The sequence below is a fragment of the Curcuma longa genome, chromosome 11 (genome assembly GCF_044706935.1).
Source record: "Curcuma longa cultivar G26 ecotype Majalengka, Jawa Barat chromosome 11, ITB_CL_G26_1.1, whole genome shotgun sequence".
Taxonomy (NCBI): domain Eukaryota; kingdom Viridiplantae; phylum Streptophyta; class Magnoliopsida; order Zingiberales; family Zingiberaceae; genus Curcuma; species Curcuma longa.
This window is the reverse complement of record NC_133871.1, coordinates 395,725-412,939: the sequence shown is the minus strand read 5'-3', so window position 1 is coordinate 412,939 and position 17,215 is coordinate 395,725. Positions and strand designations below refer to the sequence as shown.

General features: G+C 35.4%; 1 protein-coding gene across 1 annotated transcript in view; it reads left to right on the top strand.

Annotated features, from left to right (window-relative positions):
* Positions 1–17,215, top strand: part of LOC141838843 (alpha-N-acetylglucosaminidase-like) — a 100,600-nt gene that overhangs the window by 59,987 nt on the left and 23,398 nt on the right. Inside the window, exons 9-14 of the mRNA XM_074726436.1 lie at positions 4,257–4,287; positions 10,977–11,094; positions 12,793–12,840; positions 13,473–13,583; positions 13,701–13,802; positions 13,916–14,014. Of these exons, the coding sequence (XP_074582537.1) occupies positions 4,257–4,287; positions 10,977–11,094; positions 12,793–12,840; positions 13,473–13,583; positions 13,701–13,802; positions 13,916–14,014 (509 nt within the window). The remainder of the gene's footprint in view (positions 1–4,256; positions 4,288–10,976; positions 11,095–12,792; positions 12,841–13,472; positions 13,584–13,700; positions 13,803–13,915; positions 14,015–17,215) is intronic.

The following is a 17,215-nucleotide window of genomic DNA, read 5'->3' as shown; positions in this document are numbered from 1 at the left end:
GGATCGTTGTCCACACAACGTTCGAGAAGAGGAGAGGACATACAGCAGAAGATCAAGGGGTCATCTACTCCTTCTAGACATCCCGAAGAAAAGGTGCAAAGTTTATTGTTTCCGCTTTAAATAAATTGTTCCCTTTTATCTTGGATCCTGTAAACCAAACACAAGAGCCCAATGATCTAAATGCGTTGATCAAACCTTGGTTTGATTAACTATGAGGGCAACTTAAATCCGTTTCTGGAAAAATTTTTGTTCTGCAAGAATTCACCGGAACGGGTTTCCTAGTGTTTCCCAACAACAGATAACATGAATCATGGTAACCGAACATGGTGTGTCAACCAAGGTTTAAAATATCGAGCCGTGCCGGAGTTTCGGTCCCAGACCGGAACGATACAGTTTCGGTACCGTATCGTACCGTGCCGGTATAGTTTCGGTATTTTTAAAATATAAAATATATTAATTAAAATTAAAAATTTAATATAAATATTTAAAAATAAAAAATAAATTTTTTGATAATTTTATAGGATTTAATAAAGTCTATTTAAATTACCCCACATTATAATTTTGAACTATAGCTAGGAATTGATTATCAAAATCCAATTAATACCTAAGTAAAAAAAAAAAAAAAGATCGCGACGCGCGGGAAAAAGATCGCGACGCGCGGGCGGCTACGCGGCGTGTCGCGGGGCTCCGGCGGCGTCGCCGGCCCCGGGCGGAGCCTCCGGCGGCGTCGCCGGCCCCAATTTTTCCCCGATATCGGCACGCGCGGGCGAGATCGCGAGATCGCGACCCCGCCGCCGCGCCGGAGGTGTCGCGCGACCCCTCCGGCGAGGCCGCCGGAGTCGCGCGACTCTGGCAGCTGGGATGGCGGGTGCCGGGCCGTGCCGGTGCCGGTCGGCGGGCGGAACAAAAAATTTCGCCCGTTTCGACCGGCTCGGCACGAGATTTTAAACCCTGGTGTCAACTGAGACAACCAAGAAAGAATGATACTGTGCAATAGGTATAAGTAACAGGTACATGTAATCATGTATGTAATGTCATACTAGTGCAACAATCATAATAAATAAATGCAACAGTCGTAAACATATGAGTAAATTAAACTATATAATAATCCTACCAACGAATGCATGTAAAAACACGCAGCAAACATAGCAAACAAATGCAAGTCTCTGTCCGCTCTCTACATTCCCCAGCCACTCTCCCAGAGCACAATGAACTGAGGGGTCAGACAAGACATACCGCACAGGCTCCAACAACAAACCACCACTAATCTAGTGGGGAGCGAGCAGTGTGGCAGGAGGGCAATATAGTCAGTCCTGGTTGCACCCAACAATAGTGCAACATATGCTCTCACCCCTGTATCTCACCACAACACGGTGCCTGGCAAGAGCCAACAAGAACAGCCAACAATGCTGTTATCAACAACTGCAACTAGTATGGATGTATGATGATCATCCCAACATGTAATAACTACAGTTAATTAGCATATTCAATAGGTATCAACAAGAGTCAACATAGGTCAACAATACACAGTTAAACTGTTCTACAGTAGATAGATCAAGCAGAGATCATATGTATCAAGTAACGAATCCTACGAGTATCAGCAGGGTGAATGATACAAATAGAATGAGTATCAACATGATAACAATGATAGATCATCATAAGGTCAAACAACAAGTATCAAGTAATGATCAACATCAATATCGACTAGACAACTACATCAAGTAGCAAGAATAGCAATAGCATAGATAGAACAATAGCAACAAGTCATGCACTGTAAACTAGACCTATATTGACCAAGTACAGGGTGCCCACTTGATCAGATGTTCGTAGGCAACAGAGCCCCAGAAAATAACCAACTCCGTGTAATAAGACCAATAAAATCAAGGTCCTGCAATAAATGACAATACAACATTTACTACCACAATTATACATCATTCTATTTCATTTACAACATAATAAATCCTAATCCAACATTTTACCCAAATCAATTCGTATTTAACACCCCATTAGATCAACCAATATAAACCCAATCCTACAGTAGCCGTGGTCAAAACTTCCCAACGCAGAACACCCCTAAATCTCCAAATATCTCTAAAAAAATTCATTGCCAAACAACATAGATCTAACAAGGGAGCTTACCTCGGATTCCCAAGGTTAACCTTCGGCTTTTCCTCTTCACCTCACTACCGAATTCAAGTTTCCCTTGCTGCCAAAACACAATTAAGGCAATCAACCAGTAATCTACAACACCCAATTTCCAATCAATTCCGGATTGAATTTAACCAGCAAGGACTTACCTCAGATTGAAGCCCAATCAAGCCCTAAATCCTCTAATTCCAGATCGAAACTCACTCTCCCTTCTTTTTCCTTTCCTACCGCAACCTCAAGCCGAGCAAATCCGTTCACCTCAGCTATAGGAACTCAACACAGTTGAAATACAAGCTCATGAACCCTAGATCTAAACTCCAACCAAACACAAACCGGAAACCTAACTCAAAATCTTACCTATAGGCTTCCTCTTCCTCGGTTTGCCGCCGCCGCAAGCCGCCTTTGCCTCACGAACCAGACTCCTTTCCGGCGAGATCCAGTCCCTACTCGTTTCCCCTCTGGCCGTCGTCGTTCCCTTAGCCTCCCCAGCTCCAACGTCGGCCTTCCTTTCACCCGGTTGTGGTGGAGACGACACTAACAGGGACGAGGCAAGGAGAAAAAATCGCAATGAGGAGAAGACCCTTCGGCGCTGTTGCCTCCTTAATGGTTCTTATAAGCTTTTCTTAACAGTTCCTAATGGGTTTGAGTTTAAACCATTAAGCCATTAATCCAAGAAACCTCATCCAATAGCCATCTTTATTAACCCTAAAGACATTAGGTTTTTATTGATCAAGCCCCATTAACATCAGATTTATTTAATTAACCTCCAAAATTAAAGTTAAGGCTATTTACGAATAAGCCCCTAGTTTCCGGTATCTTACAGTTTGACCAGTGAGAGATTTATATCTTTCAACAAATATGTACTTAACATGCTCCAGGAGACTAGCATGTTAGGAGCAAAGCTAGTTGATATCATCAATGTCAGACTGAAGACTGATGCTAAGACGGTTTTATCTGACCAAGGAAAGTGTATAAGACTAATTAGTAAGCTTGATATCTCATTTACTGTAGTGCAATTAGTCAATGTTTTAGGCTTGGCCCATGATCATTGGGAAGTAACTGTAAACATTTTATGATCTTTAACAATGCTCTTGGATGATCATTGTCATCCGTAGATTATTGAATATATGACACAGATCAGGTAGGGTCCCATAGATATGCATTCATATCAGAATATTGCATTGTTCTTTGAGACAACCTGATATCTTAGAAGAGAAAAGGAACAAAATCGTTCTTAGGTCAAGCACAGAGGTAGACCACTATGACTCTAGCTATGTGAGCTTATTTGTCTTAGACAGGTAATGATTGAGTTCACTAATGCTATTGTTGAGCCGTTGAAGCCATATTGTGACAATTAAGATACCATGCACTGCTTCAAATCTGTCTTTCATGATAGCATAAAATATATTTGGGTTAATTGCCACTTTGTTTGGGAAAAAAGTGTACTTCAAGGAGATACCTTCTTTATTAGTTTTAATTAAATAGATTTGCTTTTAAATAAATGTATTTGTTACAAATTATGGTTATTATATATATATATATATATATATATATATATAATTTAGATGTCTGGGCTTCGCCTGACTAATTTTGAGGTAGATGACCTTCTTGCTTGGTTTGCCTATTGGGTAATCCGGAGCATAGCTTGTGTACACTCAAAGGCCGACTTCTAGAATATTCACCTCTATTGTGATTCAAACTCTGATTCTCTTATTTGTTTCAATGAGTGATTTACCACTGCACCATACCCGTTGAGGTTAGGTTTTACTATATTTTTGAGATAGCTTGAGGGGGAGTGAGGAACTAATCGTTAATTGAACATGATTTAACTATAATTATACAAAAAAACTTAGGTTTGTAAATGTAAAATAAGAATAATGGTTGTATACACGAAGGTAGAGGGGACTATCCAGGGAATGATCACTTGTAATTTACCTCGCTAGTGTCTATTGTATCACTTATTTTGTTATGTGAACTTATGCGCCTTTGCAGAAATTAACATGATAATATATTGTTTCCTTGCATTTTGCCTGTGATTTTCTGTAGACCATTTACCAATTTTTTAAATATTTTTCTGAAATTCGAAGTATTTTTCTATTTTTCTGCAGAATATGGAAGAACTAGTCACATATACAATTGGTACATTTCTTTTTTTCTCTTTTTGGTGAAATCTGTCTATTTATCATTTCATAGCTAAGAGCTTTGCTAATTACAAACTAATCAAATCCATGAGAAGCTAACATAGGAATTGGTACTATCAGAAACATGCCTAAGAAAAAAAACTGAATATACTATTCTACACGTCTACCTAAGAAAGAGTAAAATGATGTTGTTGTATTCGTTGTAGAATTTAGGAATTTTATTTTGTTTATCATCGTATATTTAGTTACATTTATGGTACACAGTAGTTCATAATGCAGCATTTACCTGAATGATGTACATATTAGATTACTTATTATGTTTTTTTAGGTCTGTAAATGAAATAATGAAATAGAGATAAGCTCTAGGTTTTTGTTTATTAAAAATAAATAAGCTTAATGTTAGCTACTCAATATTTTGTATTAGTTTGTTTACTAAAATTCGTATCAACTCAAGTTTTTCCGAGCTTAACTATCAATAAGATTATGCTAATAGTGTAGTTAAAACATGATCCAGTAAATGAAACTTTTTAATTTTTCACTCAGTTTTCACATATTATAGATAGTTAAGAACCTTAAATTTTAAAAATAAAAAATAATTGACAAATAGGATCATAAATATATATATTCTTTTAAATTTGAATAAAAATTAAAGAAGCAAGATAACAAATGAGTCAAATAACTTTGTCCATAAACTTATTGAATTTGCTCGTGAAACATTAATTAGCTCAACTCACGGGTCATCATACTTGTTCGTCATGTTCCCAAGCTTAAGAAACACATTTAATCTTGTCTATTTATGTAATTTTTCTAATTGGATGAATATAAACTTGCTCATATTAAGTTGTTATCAATTTACTATATTTCATTTAATGCCTTATGATTTTTTATCATAAAATCATATATTGGGCAAGTCGGTTGAAAAGTTTCATTCTAACCTTACACAAACACAAGGCTTATTCAAATGAGGTAAATTATCATGTGCCTCCATATTGTGCCCATTTATTGTGTGGTTGCAATCATGCAGAATAGTGATTTTTTTCCCTTCTTTATCTATTATTCTTTTCCTTTTTTATTGTTATTTTTTCCTCCTTCATTCGAAAAAACCTCTTTAAGGATGATTAATTTTTTTTCCTCTTTAATTCGCCCACGAGATAAACAGAAAAAAATGTTAAAGGGAAATTATTTTTTTCCCTTCATCTGTCCATTAGGTAATAAAGAAAAAAACCTCTTTAAGATAGAGGAGAGATTATTTTAAAGATAATAATAAAATAAAATAAAATAAACTATTATGAATTAAATTAGTATATATAAATTTGGTTTAATTTTGAACTAAACAAAATAAATCTAAATTAAATCTAGTTTCACCTATGTGATCCTATCATCGACTTTAGCTAATCCTAATTGATTTTACTTAATAAGCATCAAATATTTCACGAGATAATATCAAAACTTAACTCAACATTCAACATTTTAAATATAATTCAATAATAAACATCTATAACAATCCGATATTGATAAAAATATTTTTTTAAAAATATTTATATTTAAAAAGTATTGAAATTGTATTGACATGATACAATACGGTACTAAAACTGTATCATTACGGTCATAAACTGAACCTTTGACATGACTTAAAATTTTAAACCTCGGTTGCAAATATTATTCACTGAGTCGGCTTTGCCAGTCGACTGAACAATTTTCTATGTGTTTTTAGCCCATCAAAAGCTAGAACTTCCTCATGCCAAGAAACTCTATGTCTCCTAGACATTCTCGTATACCTAATATAGGTCAACCTTGCCTTATCAGGACTTCATCCTTGCTTAATATCAAGTTAACCTCAACCTATTAGGACTTTCTTCGCATAGAGACTATGTCTTCAGGACTTCATCTATTGCTTAGTATATAGCTATCGTTGGCCTAGTAGGACTTCCCCTTGCCCAACCTTAGGCCACTCTTGACTTACCAAGACTTCCACTACCTAGAATACACTCCTCTAGGACTTCTAATCTTGCCTAGTATCCAACCACCCTTGACATGCTAACACTTCATCCTTTGCGAAACATATAATCCTTTATGAGCTGCCTGCTCGACATTTGGTAGAATTTCTTTCACATGCCTAACGACTGATCCTCCATGACTGTTAGGAGCTTCCACATTGCAAACATCAGTTGGACTTCAACTGCTAAGTGTCTAATGAATTTTGATCCACTTGGACTTTTCTCGATTAACTTTGACCTACTTAACATCTATCTTTGCCATCAAATATATTGACCATAAATCAAAATCCAATTTGAAAATGGTCATTCTTGACTAGAGGTCGATTGGATTAATAAAATCAATATACAAAGAGGAGGCTTGGATGTCCCTTGATAAGATATTAGATTTTCTATATTGAAAGAGTTAGCATATTGGGCATAAATTTTTTCTAGGAATTTTAAGGAAATTGCATAGGATGGATGCAAATAAGGACATAGTCTCCTATATTGTATTCCTTTTTTCTTTACAATGTGCATCTATATGAATTATTATTATTATTTTGATTTAATTTATTCTAAAGGTAATTTTAATCAAATTTCAAATTGATTTAGTCTTCATTGATCATCCTATCAAATATTGAATTTTTTGGTAGGATCGTACGATTATACGATTTGATTCCGATTCTGATCCCAAATCCATCATGCAGAGGATCGCGATCCGCTATCCTACAAACTATGGCGTGACCCTGTCAACCATGGCAGAGTGATTGCGCGATCCCGTCGGCCGTGACGGAGGGATCGCAGGACTCCGTCGACAGCGACAGAGGGGTCGCGCGACCCAGTGGTGTAGGACGTCGCTAGATGCAGGGGCTAGATTTTTTAAATTAAAACTTATGTTAGTAACTAAATTAACTCCTAGCCATGTTAGGGATAATAAATAGGCTTAATTAAACCCTAATAAAATTATCTTATTAACTATATATTTTATTTATTTTAATTTAAAAAATATATAATAAAATTTTATTTATTTATTTATTTATTAATTCCATTTTTTTTCTTTTTTTAAAATTTTGTAAATGTTTATGTTAAATATTGTAATTTTAATTAATATATTTTATATTTAAAAAATATCGATACCATATCGGCACGATACGATACAGTACCAAAATTGTATCGTTTCGATCATACACCGAAACTCCGATACGGTTTGAGATTTTAAACTACGATTGTATGTGTCGAGTAGTATTGAGTTTCAATAAACGATACATTTTGATCGTTTTGCCTAGCACTATATGAAAATTTTAAACCGTGGGACTAATGCTTTCTTAAGAAGAGAGAATCAAAGAGATAAGTGAATGAGAAAATGTTTGTTGAGTTTAGAGTAATTTGGAATGGGAGAAGAGGGTACCTTTTATCAGAGTTTAGTGGATTAAGAGGTTACTTAGAAAGGGTGATTCTTAATTCGAGAAGTTTCATGGAATTAGTGTTTCTTAACTCAAGAGTTTATATGGAATAACATCTCATGGTTGCTATATATATATATAGCTTATGTGGCTTTCATGTGAACCTTTATGGATAGTGCCATGGTTTTGTGCAACCTCTTACTTCAAATGTTTTTCCCATGTGATCTTGCACTGCCATGTACTCAATAGCACTCTTGCATACTAAGTTTATGTTTGCACTCATGCATTTATTGACTGTTTCCAATCTTGTACTTGATTTTGCACCTTAGTCTGACGTAAATCTACTCAAACCAAATCAACAACACAATTTCCTCCATACCTTGGTAGTTTAATTTTGGACATTATTTTCTCATTCTTTCAAGAAATTGATTTATAAGAATCTACTCACAATCATGACTTAAAATCTCGAACTGTGCCGAGGTTTCAATCCCAGAACGATATAATTTCGGTACTATATCATGTCGTGCTGATATGGTTTCGTATTTTTTAAATATAAACTAAAAATAAAAAATTTAATCTAAATAATTAAAAATAAAAATATAAAAAATAATTATATATATATATATATTAAATTAATAAAATAATTTTATTAGGTTTTAATTAAGCGTATTTAAATTATACGAATTATAGCTAGGAGTTGATTAAAATTATTAATCTAAATTATTTATTAAAATCCTAAGTTATTTATTAAAAATCAAAGTTTATTAAAATTCTACCCTATTCCACTGCCCTGTTCCTCAGACTGCGGGCACGTGCCGCTCGAGCGATGCTTCCGAAGGCATCGCCGGGCCGAGGTGACTCCTTCGGACTCGCCACTAGTCCTCTGCAATGCCTCCGGAGGCATCGTCGGAACCGACGACGCCTCTAGACGACGTTTGCCTTCCGGAACTGCTTGTGTCGGTGACAGTATACTAACGGAATGAGATGTTTCGTTTGTATCGGGCGAAACGACTTGAAATTTTAATCTATGCTCACAATATAAATTGTCCATTTCCAACAAACATCCATTATTAATTTTGGAGATCTTACTCAATTTTATTGGTTACGAGACTAATTTCCTATTGTTATCTGCTACATGGTCAAATAATCATCTCTATTCCTATGGAATGTGCAAGCGGATAGATTGGAAAGCATTTATATTTGGCATTAGGATAAAATTGAACTCTGCCATTGGCATTATAGTCATTCCGTCATCTTGTGACCAATGCATAAATCAGCTGTAAGCCAAGTGGATCAATTGATCTGACATTATGTGGTTATTCAAATCTTTAAATAGTTGATGTCTTACTAGCATCTTGTAGTCTCAAAGGTTGTGCAAATCATTTTCAAGTCAGAGTGCCATTCAATCTAATTTCAACCAATAAATTTGAAATTCTAATTCACTCATTTGTCAATTTTGTTATGTTGAATGCAAACCAAATACTTGTAACACCTTTAGTTTGAGGAGTTTTAAAGGAGAGATATTATCTTTGTCTCCTATATGTTTCACTCTAATTATTTCTCAATTTGTTATACATTACTATGTTAGCATTCACTTAATATGTAACTTTGCTTTTGTATTTTACTTTCATTATCATCATGTTACGATCTATGCACGATACAATTTACCACCTTTGTAAATCATGTTAAATACAAAAATCATTCCCATATTCAATGCTTATAAAACCAACTTACATTTGTATATTCCAATAAAAGAACCATATAAGATTCAAAAACTCGAGCTCTATGAGAATATTAGTCTTTGAGTGAAATGATACTATTTTTAGTATCGTGCTGACATTTTGATGTATTGCTAGTAGCTAATTGGTGGTAGAAGGAAGAGAGAGATTAATAAGAAAAAGAAGAATAGACAACTATTTTTGGACTTTATATTTCATCTAGAATTCTACAGTGTTAGCATTATCTTATATGAACACAAACTAAAATAGTCAATTATCTCAGTTCTTTAATTTATGTTGTAGTTTGTGACATAACATAATATTCATCAACATCGACATGATTGACATAGCAATATAGGAGATATTATCTGTGCTGAGTAGTTTCGAGTTTTGATAATTTATTAGAATAATATGTTTCAACCATGCTGCCCGATTCAACAATAATAGCCAAATCTTATCCCACTAAGTGAGTTTGACTATAGATTCTATTATGTCATTGGTCTCAATTCCTACTATATAAGTGAGTTTGACAATATAGATTCTCTTATGTCATTGGGCTCAATCCCTACTATATCCTTATATATATTTAAATGAATTTTATCTTATTTTATTATTAACTAAGTCTTCTTTGATTTTTCTCTTTCAATGTGTGTATTTATCATGGTCTCATATTGCCTAATTGGACATTTATTGGATACCTAAATACATGCTAATACCACCTTAACTTTCACAATTTTCCTTCAATAGGTGCAACCTCGACTATTTCTGTTTTTTATCTTGTGCATCCTCATATGTCTGCACATCCACCTTAATTTCATTATCTTTACGACTTTCATCTTTTGCCCGTGTGTTCTCTTTATAGCATAACATTCAACTTTATATAGCATAACAAGTCTAATTGCCGTTCAATTATATCATTCGATATGGTACGAAATTTCTAAGCATGGTAATTTATTTACTACTGAAAGTGTTAAGTGATTGGGAGTTGAAGGTCCATCAAATTGAGTTTTGTCAAAGCCTTTGACAAAGTACTGTGTGCTATAGGACCCTACCATAATTATTGAACTTGGCTAAAGATGATAATCTGTTGACCACATATAAGTCCTTGAATTATCCAAAATCAGTTGGACTTGTTACCTGGACAAATGGAGAATCAATTTTACTACAAGATAGGTGAACCTATTTTAATTGGAGTCCTAAATCGTTCCAACTTATGCATACAACAACAACCAAGCCTTATCCCACTAAGTGGGGTCGGCGTTCCAACTTATGCATATGAAGAAAAAATGAAAGTGAATGATTGTTGAGTACTTTAAATTGATGTCTTATTTTTGTTCCATTATTTACTTTGGTGGATGGATGAATAGGAAGTTCAGGGCAAAGGAAAGAAATAATTCTGCACATGTTAAGGAAATATCACCCATGTACTCTTTGCATTCCCCATGCCCCCTCCCCGTTTCCCTCCAATTCATCCACCCATGTAAACAGGAGCATTAAGGCCATCTACAATCAATTTACAGTGAATCTAATTTTTATGAATTTAATATCTAAAAATTTATTGTTTGTTTATTTATTTTCTTGTCTCTGTAGTGATACATTTGATGAAAATACTCCTCCTCTGGATGATCCAAACTACATTTCTTCATTGGGTTCAGCAATATATAAAGGAATGCAAAGTGGTGATGATAATGCTGTATGGCTCATGCAGGTGATTATATACAAATTATTTATACAGTTTGACATTCACCTTGGCTATTTCTTCTTCATCTGTTATTCATGGCCTACGCATTTTCAGAGATTGCTTTTTTTTTTAAGAAAATAAGATTAAAATTGGATGAAAATGGTCCGACCAAACAGGGCCTAGGAGCTTGAGCTGTTTGATTCAAGGTTTGAAATCATGTTCCTTGTGAGATTTTGATACTTAGGGTTTCAGTTCCCTGCCAAAATGAGAATGAAAAGAAAAGAAAAGAAAAAAGAGAGGCATTAATACCTCATTATGGCCGTATACTGAACTCTAACCTCATCACAGTTGCCTTGTAGCTCACGCCTTCTTCTTGGTGCTAACCTTGCACAAGCTTCTTGTGAAGGATCTGATGTCGTTGTCAGTGTCATGACAGCCTTGCATGAAGTCTCTGAATTTGTTGGTGTTGTTCTCATCTATTACAGTTAATGGGTTTGATATATATGTTGGTTTTGTGAGTCAATTTATGCTGATAAGAAGTTTCACTGGGAGATACTATTAAGAATCCTTCAATATTAAAGAATTTCCATGGAAAGATTTACTTTATAAGAAGCATGGAATTAAATATTGAGGCCTTTTTGGACATCAATTGTGTGCGTCTAGTATTGATGTGGAATACTTCATGTTTTTGTATGCATGCTGGAAGCACCTCCTAATGTGGAAAACTAAGAGGTATTATATAGCACAATCTAGTGGATAATGGCATATACAACTTCTAATAAAATCCTTTCTTGATGATCTCGTCTTTTATAGTATGGAACTAATGAATATTCATTATAATATGAAGAAGTCATCTACACTGATAATATACAGTGTTCCATAAATGCAGTAAGGTGGACTTCATCCGCAATGCAGATATGATTATCAGAAGATTAACACAATACTTTTCTTCTAAAGAACAAATTTCAACACATTTATCAAGCTTATTATTGGCCAATTGATTTGTTACTATATCTAAGTTAGGCATGATAGGAAACTGTTTTTCACCTTAACAGAAGTGTTAACTAGGAATATTGCATATAACCGTGTCGAGCACATATTAGTCTTATGTCTAAGTTTAAATAGAATTAGTTATTTCTCTAGGTGCTACCAATACATGGATTTAACCATATTTCAGAGAATAATAAGATATCTAAGTTTCAACTGAGTTTGTTCATTAATTCCTGAAACTTATGCTGTTAAGTCAGTGCCCAAGATGTACCTTTTATTTTCTCATGTTCCTCACGTTTTGAAGTGTACTAAGCTGAACCGATATTGTTAAATTTTAATGCGTCTCTTCATATACTCCTTTTATTGTTTCCCCATCATGTTTTGATGTGTTTAAATTGGACCAATATCGTTAAAATTTGATGTCTCTTCATATTCAAAAACCATAAGCTGTGAGGATTGGTTTAATGTAGATTTTCTATTTTCTTACTTCTGCCCCCCACCCACTCACCCATTATCTGAATTGTACTAAGCCTGATCCCAACATGTTGATTTACATAACTGGAGTATGTTTTTCTGTACTTGCATTTGCAGGATTTAAATACAGAATGTCATGTTGTTACACCTTGTGGTTTTTGAGAGAACACCTCAAATGCATAGACTATTAGGAAATTTTACTTTTTATATTCCCAACAAATATAGATATTAAATAAATTTTTGGTTATTGAAACTTCACAGGGTTGGTTATTCTCATATGATCCATTTTGGAAGCCCCCTCAGATGAAGGTAACATTTACCTGTACCTGCTTATTTAGGTTTATTGACAAAATATTCTTTCAACATCTTACTCTCTACTAGAACTTGTTATCCTGTTTAGCATTTTCAACATGGACAAGTGAATGTTATCTTGAAGTTTACTTGATACAAAATCATGTCAAATTGTCAATACATTCTAAGTACTGATGGTTCAGTGTTGGAATGAATTATTTCTTACCCTCTGTATTTTCAAGAATTTTTAAGGATGTTTTAAATTAAAGGCAAAAAAAAAAAAAAAAAAACTTGTAGTCCCATCAAGTACCAACTAGTTAATCTGCTCAAGCAAGGTAATTTACAAAAATATTTGTTGTTGATAAAAAAACCATTAACTTAATTGCATTTTTTTCTCTCTGCATTTATGCAAAGATTCTGAATCAGATTTATTAGTATCAAAACTATTATAATAGTGAGAATCACCAGGTCATCATAATACTACTGCCTAACATTACAAGAGCATGCACATTCTAAAGCATATTGGGAATCCAAATCTATTGCATATTCTAGATGTTATGTCTAAGTATTACCTCTTCTTTCCAATACTTAAAATTGTAGCATTTCCTCTCATATTATTATTATTATTTTATTTTATTTTTTTTGTGTAGGCTCTTCTTCATTCAGTTCCGATTGGTCACATGGTAGTTCTTGATCTGTTTGCTGAAGTAAAACCAATATGGTTCACCTCAGAGCAATTTTATGGCGTTCCCTATATCTGGAAAGTTTCTCATTCTCTGTTTGATTGAATTTTGTTAATCTTAGCAAGATAATTTGTAACACTTCTTTTTATACTGAAAAAAATAACCTACAAGGATTTCTTTCAATTTCTTCGCAGGTGTATGTTACATAATTTTGCTGGAAACATTGAGATGTATGGTATTCTGGATTCCATTGCACTGGGACCTATTGAAGCTCGAATAAGCAAAAATTCAACCATGGTTAGTTGTTTTTCTATATTCTTCTAATGCACTGGGTGATCTCATTTTTTTCTTATTTCTTTAGTTGATATACTATGATTCTCTATACTTGCTGGCACATTTCTTGACTCAAGGTTGGTGTTGGAATGTCAATGGAAGGCATTGAGCAAAATCCTATCGTTTATGATCTTATGTCTGAAATGGCATTTCATCACAAGCCAGTAAATGTGAAGGTAAATTTCATTTTTTCTCTTATACCCATCTCTTGTGCTTGTTACATACTGCCACATTTGTAAAGATATGCAGTCAATGTATTACAAAGATCCTTGTATTTCATCATCATTATTTTGGATGTTTGTGATTTTTCCTTGAGTAATATATCATTTATAAATTTGTTACTTCCACCTAGGCGAATCATTGAGTCTGGTTTTTTCTGTTTCCTTATAATGGTGATGAAAAGAATGCAATTGTGCTCTACAATTTCACGTCTGTAAGAAATGAAATCTTCATCTTGGTTCTTTCCTACATGCTTAATGTTGATAACTATTATAAATATATTCATCTCTAGAATTACTTTCCTTGGAAGATGTCATAATCATAATTTGGTACTGTATAAGTACACCTTAAACGTATATATGAAAACCTAATTGTCACATTAAAACTGCCAATTGTCTACTCATCGCCAGATTAATGTGCTAATCTAGTAAAATGACATGAGTTGAGACAACTATGACAAGAAATTAGGTTTATTCATATTTATTTTCTTCTTTTAAAAATATGTATATATATGCAAACTAAGATAGATATTGTTAAAGGATTATTACCTAATCTCCTGCATGATTAGCTCTATTTCACATTACATTACTTAGCAATTCTCTGTGATATAACAACGCATTAGCCCCGAGGAATATGTGCATTCTGCCCAAGGATTGAAATTTCGAGCTGCTTCGTTTGATACCGGCGAAATTTTTCGTTCCACCAACAGACCGACATCGACACTAGCATTCCGGCCAGGATATTGTTCGGAGGCGTCATCCGAGTCTAGCGACGCCTCTGGAGGCATCGCGCGGGTTGCTCATGCCCTGGTCATGTGACTCGCATGTGCCTCGGTCGCGCAACCCACACGTGCCTCGGTCGTGGAATTTATTTTTTTTAAACTAAAGTTTTAATAATTAGCTCCTAGCTATAATTGGGATAATTTAAATATGCTTAATTAAAGTCTTATAAAATTATCTTATTATTTTTTAAAAAAATATTTTTTTATTTTTAAATATTTAGTTTAAAATTTTTATTTTTAGTTAATATATTTTATATTTTAAAAATACCAAAATTATGCCGGTGCGACACGATACAATATTGAAACTATATCATTCCAATCTAGGACCGAAACCTTGGCACGCACGGCTCGATATTTTAAACCTTGATTCTACTATCACTTTTCTCTTGTCAAGCATCCCTCTTGATATCAAACTTGTTAAGGCCCATAAAGGCCCATATACCCTGTTATCTATATATAGTTGTCTATACCTATTGTATTCATATACTTCCTATATTTATTTTCGTCACATGGTATCAGAGCGAGGGGATTAGGTTTATCCGCCGCCGTCCTTTCTCGTTTTTTTTCTTTTTTCTTTCTCCACGCGCCGCGGCTGTCCCGTCGCCCACGCGCGCCTCATCTCCGCTGCAGCCCGTCGCCCACGCGCCTCGTCTCCGTCGCAGCGCGCCTCGTCTCCGCGCTGCAGCACGCATCGTCTCCGTCGCCGCAGCACGCTCACGCATCGTCTGCCGCCGCTCGGAGCAAGAGCTGCTCCGCTTCGTTGCTTTCGGCGGGTGTGGCGTTGCTCCAGTCGCGGTGCCGACTCCACTTCCCAAACCATCGCGCGTGAAGAACAGAGGAGAAGCCGGAACCCTAGCTCCAAGCGGTGCCGACTTTCTTCTTCTGCTTCGGAACAAGCAAGCAAGGGCTGGTTTCTTCTGGCGCCGGTGTCCTCAGTAGCTTGTCCAGAGCTCTGATTGCGCCGGAACCTCCAGCTTTCATCGGATTGAAGCTTAAAATTTCATTTCACTGCCGCTGCCCCTTTCTGAATAGAGAAATTGACCGGAAAGGGACTGATTGAACTGGTCGCCAGGTTCTTCCAGGTTCTTCTTATTCTACTTCTTTGGAGAGGTTCTTCCAGGTTCTTCTTATTCTAGCTTTATTGGAGTTTGGCATCATTTTTTGTTTGATATTAATCACGAGCATTTCTCAACATGTCTTCAATAAATGCAATAATTATTAATATCACCTTAGATGGTCAGAATTATCCAGAGTGGGCTTTCTGTGTAGAGACTGCATTAAGGGGTTATGGTTTACTTTTTCATTTAAATGAATCTGCACCTGTGCTTAAAAATGATGGTAGTAATGCTGCTGCAATAACAGAATGGCATATTAATGATGGAAAAGTGATGGCTGCCATGGTCAATAGTACTAAACAATCCATGATTATGAGTCTTTCTAAGTTCAAAACAGCTAAGGACATATGGAACAACTTGAAGAAGCGCTATGTTCAGGATAGTGGTGCTCTATTACATAATCTCATGCAGCAAACTCATGAAATTATGCAGAATGATATGTCCATTGATGAGTACTACTCTGCTTTTGATCGTTTGATGGGATCACTGATTTCCATGATACCAGAGTGTACAACTGTTCCTTGCCCAACACACAAGTTTATTGAAAAGTTTTTCACTTACAGATTTGTTATGGGAGTTCGGGCTGAATATGATTCTATTCGTACACGATTACTTCACAATTCTTCTGATCTCACTATGGCACAGGCATTGTCTGATTTACTTGCAGAAGAAACACGTCTCAAGTCTATGTCTTCTTCTGCATTTGTCTCTCATAGTGTGTTGGCAGCTTCTCAAAGGATCAGTATACCAAAAAGCTTCTCTTCAGAGCCCTGTAAGCATTGTGGCAAGACTGGTCATCTTCCAGAGAATTGTTTTTCTATTCATCCAGAGAAGTTGGTTGACTATCGTGCACGTCGTGCTGGCCGTGGCACTACCCGTGGTGCTCGTGGTCGTGGTACTGGTTCCACTCCTGGAGGTTCAGTGTCTATTGCTGCTGCTTCACCTGTTACTGCTCCTTCGTCGTCTTGGGTACTTGATTCAGGGGCTTCTTTTCATGTGACATCTGATCAGTCCCAGTTGGTCGCTTGCAAGCCGGTCACTGATGGAGCTTCTATTCGGACAGCTGATGGTACATCTTGTCATATCACTCACCAGGGTTCACTTTGCAATCCTTATTTTTCTGTACAAAATGTTTCTTTAGTACCTCAGTTATCCATGAATCTTCTTTCGGTTGGTCAAGTTACCGACCAAAATTGTTTTGTTGGATTTGATGACTCATCTTGTTTTATTCAGGACCGTCGAAGCGGGAAAGTGATTGGGAC